Below are 9003 nucleotides of genomic sequence, written 5' to 3'. Positions count from 1 at the left end.
GTGTTGTCCTTGATGGCAAATCACACAAATGATAAATTATAGTGCAGCGAATTTATTTGATAAATTATAGTGCAACAAAGTTTCCTTCATGTAGAGAAAAGTTCACGCACTTTTATGCAGAGAAACGTTTATTCCATGTAGAGAAAAGTTCACGCACTTTTATGCAGAGAAAAGTTTATTCCATGTAGAGAAAAGTTCACGCACTTTTATGTAGAGAAGAGTTTATTTCATGTAGAGAAATTTTCACGCACTTTTATGCAGAGAAAAGTTTATTTCATGTAGAGAAAAGTTTACGCACTTTCATGCAGAGAAAAGTTCCCTTCATGCAAGAGAAAAGTTCACACACTTTCATGGTTGGTTCATGGTATTAGTCCAACAGTTTTTGATCCTATGGTTTTGGTCCATGGTATTGCATCTAAAAGTGTTGATCTCACGCACTTTCATGGTTAGTTCATGGTATTAGTCCGACAGTTTTTGATCCTATGGTTTTGGTCTGTGGTATTGCATCCAAAAGTGTTGATCCCAAGTATTGGGTCCGTGGTATTGTGTTATTATGGTTTTGGACCATGGTATTGTGAAAGGCCTAAGACTATAAAAGAGGAAGGAAATCATTTGGCAAAGCATCATCTGAATTATTGAATATCTGATAAAGTGCTAGATCTGGAATACTGTGATTGGGTTATGATGCAGATCTGGATCTAAGCTAAAGAGGGATCTCACCGGTTGATGGAGAACAAGATCTAAAGATAGATCGGGATCAAATGGTTTGAAATGAACTATCTCTATATAGTTGATTATGCTTATTCTAGATCTATATACTGATGCTTGTAATGATCTGAACTGGGTATAACTTAAGTTTGCAATCGCTGCAAGTCATGATTGAATATTTATAGATCTGTACATGGGTTGGCTTTGGTGAAAGCGCGTATGTACCCAGGTTTGGTTCATTGTAGTAGTGTATACGATTTGAGGTATGATGTTTAAAGTTGCAGGTGGTTCAGGTTGTTGATGTGTTCTGATGACTGTTTAATGGTGTCAGTATTCTACATATTCAGTTTAATTGATTGTGTTGATGGACGAGATCTAATAATGGATGAAGATCATAATGACTCATATTTATGTGATCTAATGGACTAGATCGGGTTGCTAACACACATATTATCCTTGATCTGGTGATTGGGTGATTCAGAAGATTGATTGATTATGTGCTTCAATGATATTTTGATGAAACGTGGCCTTTCAGATTATTTGTTGTGCTTCAGGAGTATCCAATCTGAAAATGTATGAAACGTGGTACCCGGAGGAGAGAAGATTATAGGCCGGTGCCTACATACTATTATCTTAGCTAGTACAAGAGAAAAGGGGGTGGTAGCTCCCTTCCAATAGCAGTTGAAAACTTTGGAGAATTGTAGCAGGTGGCAGCCTGTGTACTAGTAAATGGATCGGCTAGTACAAGAACTATGGGGGTTGTAGCTCCCTTCCAGGAGAGACTGGAGAATGAGAGAGGGTTGTAGCTCTCTGCAGGTAGAAGCCTGCGTACTGGTATAAGACTGCACCAATACAGAAATATTGTAAAAGGATTTTCTTATTAAGAAGAAGATTGAGATGACTTGCAGCAGGTGGTTTTCTCCCACATTGGGTTTCCACCTTATATCATGGTGTTCATGTGTGTGGCTTATGTGTGATGATCTGTTCTATTTTACTGCACCTATTTGTTGTTAATATGGTTGATAATGTTCTAATGCACTCATTGAAGATCAATTAACTAAATCATAAGTTCACTGAATATACGTGAGTATTCTTAACTGAAGCAGCATATATGAATCAGAGTATGGAAATGAAAAAGTTTTATTGACTTTATAATACTGATTCACGCCCCCCCCCCCCTCTCAGTATTATTTCCAACAAAGAGAAGCCCGAAGGCATATCAAAATTTACAAGATGCCAAGATATCCAGGGCCTCGGTTCGGCATAGCTACACCGAAGACAAGATTTCCCTAAATCTGGGAGAGAGGAGGGCAATCTTGAATGGCGTATAGAATTCGCCATATCTCTATGACAACAAACAAAGAAGTAGACATAAGGTCTTGGGCCACATGGCCATTCCCAAAACTAAAAGGAAAAACCCTTCTTTTTACCATTCGTAGAACGAGCACATTGTCAACAAAGCTAGCAACTTGACTATTAACAGGAGTGTTAGGCACTTACCTGTTAGGAAATTAAAGGAGTAGTAGGATTTGAAAGGCCGAATAACATCGACCAAACTCCACGAGCAGTTGCTGGAGGTCGGCACCACCATTCTCGACCATGGAACAAGCCAAGTAAGAAACCCTTTAGAAGATTGGAGAAAAAACCAAACGGAAAACCTGTAAGGGAGAAAGAAAACAAATCATTTAAAATTATTTGCATGGTTCAATTCTCACCAGAAGACAGAGCTGTAATACCCAAGGTAGATTCCAAGTCTGGTGCTTGGCAGAGTGAAGAACCGGCGGCATCTAAGCAGCGCAAAGCAGTTCTTGATGGGCTAATTGTAGGTAAGATGGAGCTGATGCATGATCCGAAGAGAAATGTTTTTGGAAACTCCGTGCCTCTGAATAAACTAAGGAGGATTCTATCGTTACAGCACAACCCTCCGATGGGAAACTGAACATCCATGCCATCGATGAAGGTGGAAAGATCGAGGGCATGAAACTAGGGTGTACTCGGACCTCACCCCTTCACATGATAGAACCGCCAACATTAAATACTAGAGCCAAGTGTTAAGAGCTAGCAACGCCAGTAGTAAACCTCTGTCATATCAACTATCCACCGGAAACTTTTCCGATAACGCAAAAGAATTATGTTACCTTTTAACCTTCCATGGTGTAGTAATGAGACCCGAGGATTACTAACATTAACAAGTGACCCTTATGAATGCACGCATATTATTAAAATTACAAAGTAATCCTATGTATGCATGCTTGGATTAGTTTAAGGATTAACATTAAGTTAAAAAAATTTACTATCCTGTAGATGGGTGTATTACACTTAAAGAGATGGAAGAAATGGTCAAGAAGGTACGATCCAATTAAAAGGTAGCCCTAGATAGGCAAAAAAACTTCGCCGACCAAAAGAGAAATTTTAGAGAATACCAAGTAGGAGATCATGTGTATGTGAGAATTCAAGCTAAAAGTAGTATGTTACAATGGAGTGGGTGCGCCAAGCTGGCACCTCGGTTTTGTGGACCATTTCAAATATGAGCGAGAGTTGGGCTGGTGGCATACCAGCTCGCCCTGCCAAGTCATATTCAGGTCTACAACGTCTTCCATGTGTCAGTATTAAAAAAATGCGTTTATGATCCTAAGCACGTAGTCAGTTGGAATGACATACAGGTAGGAAAGTATCTTAGGTAGACCAATAAGTTTTATTATTAAAGGAAAAACTGACTCAAGTATTTTTTGTTTTAGGTCAAGCTAGAAGGAGAATTCTTGGTTGAGCCGTTGAATATACTCAATTGGAGAGAAGTAATGATGTGGAAACGAACCATCACCCAGGTTAAGGTGTAATGGCAGCACTTTGGGCCAGATGAGGTCACCTGGGAGGATGAACAACTAATGAGAGAAGCTTATCGAGGGTTGTTTATGGCCAGAAAATATCGGGATGATGTTTTATTTCAGGAAGGGGAGATGTAATGTCCCCAGAAATCTATAAATATTTTATTTACCACAATAAGACCAAACTGAATAATTATTGTTATTACTTGTTTGAGTTGAAAAATATTGTTAATTATTGAAAATGAGAAATGATTTGAGTATTAGCAAATCTTTTAACTTCTCATGGAAGGAAGTTGAAAAAGGCAGTTGCCAGAAAAACCTTAACTACCTCCCCTAACTTTGAAATGCTTACAAAGAAAAGGAAGTAGGGGGAGGAAAAGCCATGATGAAATGTCAGGCGGTAAGGGGAAAAATTGCTAAGTCTCGTGATGACCAGATAGAATAAGCATTGTGTGCGAGCAACTTGCAGAAGAAAGAGGTCTTGTGAGCAAGCTAGGGGGGAGATTTGATCCCGAAAGACAAATCTCACGTACGGGGTATGACTAGCAGTGGAAAATAGAGGTGACCTCTACCATTGGTGTTCTTTACTTTAAACCAACTCAGGTAAGAGGTAACTTCTAGAAAATTAAATTGTTGCACAAAACTAAATTATGTGTCTTTTACTGTGAATGAAAAGATGTAGAGGAGTGCCTACGCTGAAGTGATACTTGGAAATATTAATAGTAGGGTTAATGTTTGTAATTTATCTACCAAAAACCAAAACAATAGAGTTGGAACCAACTGGTTACCTTAAGTATTAGTAATATTTTCCAGTAGAGTTAATAAATGTCGAAGCAGGAGAATTTCCTGTAATCTGGAACATACAAGCTATATAATTATGAAGGGTACAGGTCGTTGAATGCTGAAAAAATGATTATAGTAGAACCACTATTGTAATGAACTGGTAAACAATTTCTCTGCTGATTATGTAAAATTTTAGAACTACAAATTAGAAATTTTATCAAGAATGCTGAGAATGCTAGTACCCAAAAGAGGCAAAGAGTAAAACCCATAGGTTAGGTAACCCTGGATTAAACCCCAGAGAGCCGAGGAATGATATAGCAGGGGTTATAAGGTTAGATAACCTAAAGTTTCCCTGGGCTAGCATACCAGGGAGTGGACTATTAAATAAACTCTAAAACTCAACAAGGTCTTCCTAAACCCTATGTGGGAGTGAAACCCCATAGTATTAACACCGACAGAAGAAATCCCCAAGTAAGTTAACTAAAAGTACCGAATATTAAATAGAAAAGTAGAGAACTGTAGAAATCATATTCTCGCAAATGGCAATTACCAAATCGATCTCAACTCAGAGCCACATAATTTGAAAGAAATGAAATTAAGTGAAACCCTGACTCGGGGTTTCCACAACAAATTCTATCCATTCTAAACAGTACTGAAATTGTGAACAGGAATATCATGGATAGATCAAGGAATAGCAAACATATATCATTCATACATCGAACCAGACTTCAATTTACATTCCATATAAAATATAACATTCATACATCGAACTAGACTTCAATTTACATTCCATATGGAACTAGAATCATAGGACGTAAGGAAAAACGTAAATGGCTTCGAACCCCAAGAAGTCTACCAAATTAGATTAACAAGTCTTAATCAAAGAGATGTAATTCTTTCATAAAAAGCTTAACATAGAAACTATGCCGGTGTTGCCATAGTCTCAAGACCCACAACGGATTAATAAATTCCTTGATTATATAGAGGAAATGTTTGTGCTTACATCTCAGAACAACTGTAGCCATTCGCCTGATAACTATTAACTAATAACTGTGTAATGAGATCCCTTTTTTACTTCAAAACCGAAAAAAGAAAGCTAGTAATACTCAGGAGAGTTGAAACTCTAGCCTCAAGCAACCAAAGAGTTCCTTCTCTGTGAAACAAGCACGTCGGAGATAAACTTTACCCAGAAACCCTCGGGCATCGAAAAACATTCAAGGGAACCACCTTATGATCACAATTGTAAACCCCAAACCTGTAGCCGAGTCTCCTACAGATTAAAATACACCACAATTCTTGTTAGCAACAGAGCTACAATGGTAGGGAATAAACAATCAATTGCAAAAGAAAACATAACAAAGTCACATTTGTAAGCAATGCTTACCTGAGGTACACTCCCCAAAGAGAAAAGCATAAGCCAGTTTCTGAGAATCCTCCATCTGCATTGTAGCTTTGGATCGTAGCTTTGGATCGATAGACTGAGAAGGCTTGCAAGAGGAGAAGCGGAATCGGAGCAAGTGCCGAGGAAAGATAGAGTAAAATGAGGCACCGCTTTCGCAAATAGGGATGTGTAAACCCCTAGAAGGAGCCCAGCCGTAGGATTGTGAACCTAGGTCTTCCACCATTGATGAAACAAGAGACTCGACATGTGCAGCTGTAGTAGGACAGGCCTGCCCATGCCATGTACCAAGACAGAGAAGGAAATTTAATGCCATAACCAAAGTATCAACACCAATGTAAAGTTTAACAAATTGTAAGCCGGGTTGAATAAGGCAGCATGAATACTTAGCACTGAGACTGTCAGCGAGCGATATGGTGGGGATTCCCATGGCATGGATAAAATTAATGAAGCCTAACAAATGATGGCACTTAAATCCAAAAGCGGATAACCAATAATTTAATTAAAGATCATATCATATATATACGATTGTAATTACACCCTAAAAATTATAGTATAGTGTTATAACAATTGAAACATAGGTGTATATAAATCAAAATTTTGGTTTGATTAATTTTTTTTTACCATATGTATGATGTGGAGCTGTGACAAAAGATCAATTCAAGAGATCCAACCCTCTCTTAAGAATTGATTTTGACCACTCAAGTCAATAAAAACCGTCTCTTGTTAGCCACAACATGTGAACATATGCATAAACATGTAAATGTAAATGTAAATGTAAATGTAAATGTAAACATTTAACATTTTTAATCTATAAACCCAATATAAATTTAAAATATAAAGAAGTTTATGAACATTAAAAAAATAGGTACTATAAATAAATAAAATTGATATATTGTAAATAAATAAAATCTCTTTTTATACTTACTCGGAAGGTATGGTAAATAAATTAAAATATAAATAAACTAAATGTATGGTAAATAAATAAAACTTCTTTTTATATTTAGTCCATAAACTTCTTTATATTTAAAGAAGATTCAAAAAAGAGGTTTTATTTAGGTGAAGCGTATGGGCCAAATACCATTTTAATACCCTGGGCTAAATACCATAGACCAAATACTATATTTATAAAAGAGGTATGATAAATTAATAAAAATATAGATAAACTAGAGGTATGGTAAATAAATAAAACATTTTTCTTTTATATTTACTCCATAATTCACTCAAATGAAATTTTATTTAGGTGAAACTTATGGGCCAACTACTATGGGCCAAATTACTATTAATACAATGTAAAAAGGCATTATTAACCCTAATATTAATATTAATAAAAATAAAGATGGCAAATGGTATTGACCCTGGTATTGAGAACCAATGATATTGACCCATGGTATTCACATTGAATGTGGCTTACAATGGTATCGACCTGTGGTATTCACTTTGAATGTAGCCTATTTAAACAGGGAATTAAGCCACCATAGATCAAAGATTTAATCCATCTCTTTGTGTTCACAGAAAATTTATTAGAATCTGAAGTTATTAGCTAGATCTATTAGCTAGTAGACCTGAGTTCTTTTATTTTATTCCAAATCAAAATTTGAAGTTCATTATCAAAATGGAAATGGAAACGGCCGTGCAGGAGTGTTGTTCATCCAAAGTGGAAACACAAAGGGCAGTGCAGGAGTGTTGTTCATCCAAAGTGGAAACACAAAGGGAAGATGGAGAGGAGTGCTCAGCGTGGTGGTCTCAACTGCCCAACGATCTACAAGAGAAAGTGTTGGCATGGTTGCCGGCTGAAAACTTATGTAGATATTGTTGCGTCTGTAAAGAGTGGAATACCCTCTTTTTGTCCACAACGTTTATAAGTGATTATTGGGTTGAGGCACCTCCCAACAAGAAGAAATCATGGCTTCTGTTGTGGAATGACATCTCTGTGGACTTTATGGTTTATTGTTTATATAATAAAACTTGGAAAAAGTTTTCTTTTGCCTTCTTACCAGAAAAATATGACGTGGAGGCGTTAGAGATCCACGGATCGGCTGCAGGCCTTTTATTGTTGTCAATTGTGTCTTTAAAACATACTGTATTCAGGCACATTGTCTCCAATCCTCTGACAGCGACGTCGTTCGAACTTCCCAGAATCAACGCTAGAGCTATTTGGGGCATGACCATCGTGGCCGGGGAGGGTGAGGCCCACAATGGAGAAACATATAAAGTGATAGCAATAACGGGGAATGAACAGAGGGTGCAAATCTACGATTCAGTTGTAAAGACGTGGACTACAGCGGGACGCGTGGCACATAATATGGGTGTATCGTGGACAACATACAAGGAGAAGATAGTTGTTTCTGAGGATTTCTTGTATTGCAAGACAGTGCAGGGCATCTCTGTTTTCAACCTCCAAAACCGGAAATACGGTATCGTGCCTTTCCCGTTCGAGAATGCGGAAACTAGGGGAATGCCCAGGGAAGATGTAATTTTCACTTGCGGCTCGCGAGTGCTTTTAGCGTCATCCGTATCCAAGGCTGACATGGTTTTCCGTGGTTTTATGATAACGGAGATTGCGAAGCCCAAATCGGGTTCGGGCAACATCGCGGGTCGCAGGGTTATTGCAGGGATTCCACCATCTGTTTTCCGAAAGTTTAGGACAGAGAAGCTCACCAAGTTTATTTCGAGAAGGTTCGGAAGTTTAATGTTTGATTTTGAAGGGACAGGGGACTTGGTGTGCTTCAGACATGCGTGTGCTAAAGAGGTGCTTGTTTATAATACAACTCAAAAAACATGGAAATGGCTTCACACAGGTCCAATGCCTGATGGTCGGCATTTTAGTCCAGCGATTTTTAGTTTCGAACCTAGACCTCATAGGAAGGTCGAATAAATCGACCAGTTCTCTTATTTATTGTCAAACTTTTTTTCTCTAATTTGTTGTTTTCTTATTGATTCCCAAACACATTTTATAATTTGTTTTTACTATCTTTGTAGTTATCAGATTTAAATTAAATGATTTTTATTATTTTTACCATTATTTTGTCAAAGAGATTAAGATTGAGTAAATTCATTATTTTATGAAGAGGTTAATATTCTTTCTTAAATTCATTATTGGTTAAGTGTTGGAATAACGTAGAAATAATATGTTCAAATAGAATTGATGAGTTGTATTTTTGTAGTTAGTGTTTGGGTCTTTTGTGAGGTTGTCTTCTGTCTATGTGTGCCTATATGATGTACTCTTTGCCCAAGTAGATTTGATTTAATTCTTGAGCACCTTTCTGATTTTCTAATATGGTATTA

The 9003-nt window shown here is 37.3% G+C and overlaps 1 protein-coding gene across 1 annotated transcript; it reads left to right on the top strand.

Annotated features, from left to right (window-relative positions):
• The first annotated feature begins 7330 nt into the window (after positions 1 to 7330).
• On the top strand, positions 7331 to 8593 carry LOC149173193 (F-box/kelch-repeat protein At5g15710-like). Its single transcript, XM_089426603.1, has one exon. The coding sequence runs from the start codon at positions 7331 to 7333 to the stop codon at positions 8591 to 8593; it is 1263 nt and encodes a 420-aa protein (XP_089282729.1).
• Positions 8594 to 9003: the final 410 nt, after the last annotated feature.

Source organism: Pinus tabuliformis, chromosome 4_2, assembly GCF_031772625.1.
Source record: "Pinus tabuliformis cultivar Carrire ecotype Pingquan chromosome 4_2, CPIR1, whole genome shotgun sequence".
Classification (NCBI taxonomy): Eukaryota; Viridiplantae; Streptophyta; class Pinopsida; order Pinales; family Pinaceae; genus Pinus; species Pinus tabuliformis.
The sequence above is the reverse complement of the archived record's forward strand: the minus strand, read 5'-3'. Positions and strand labels throughout refer to the sequence as shown.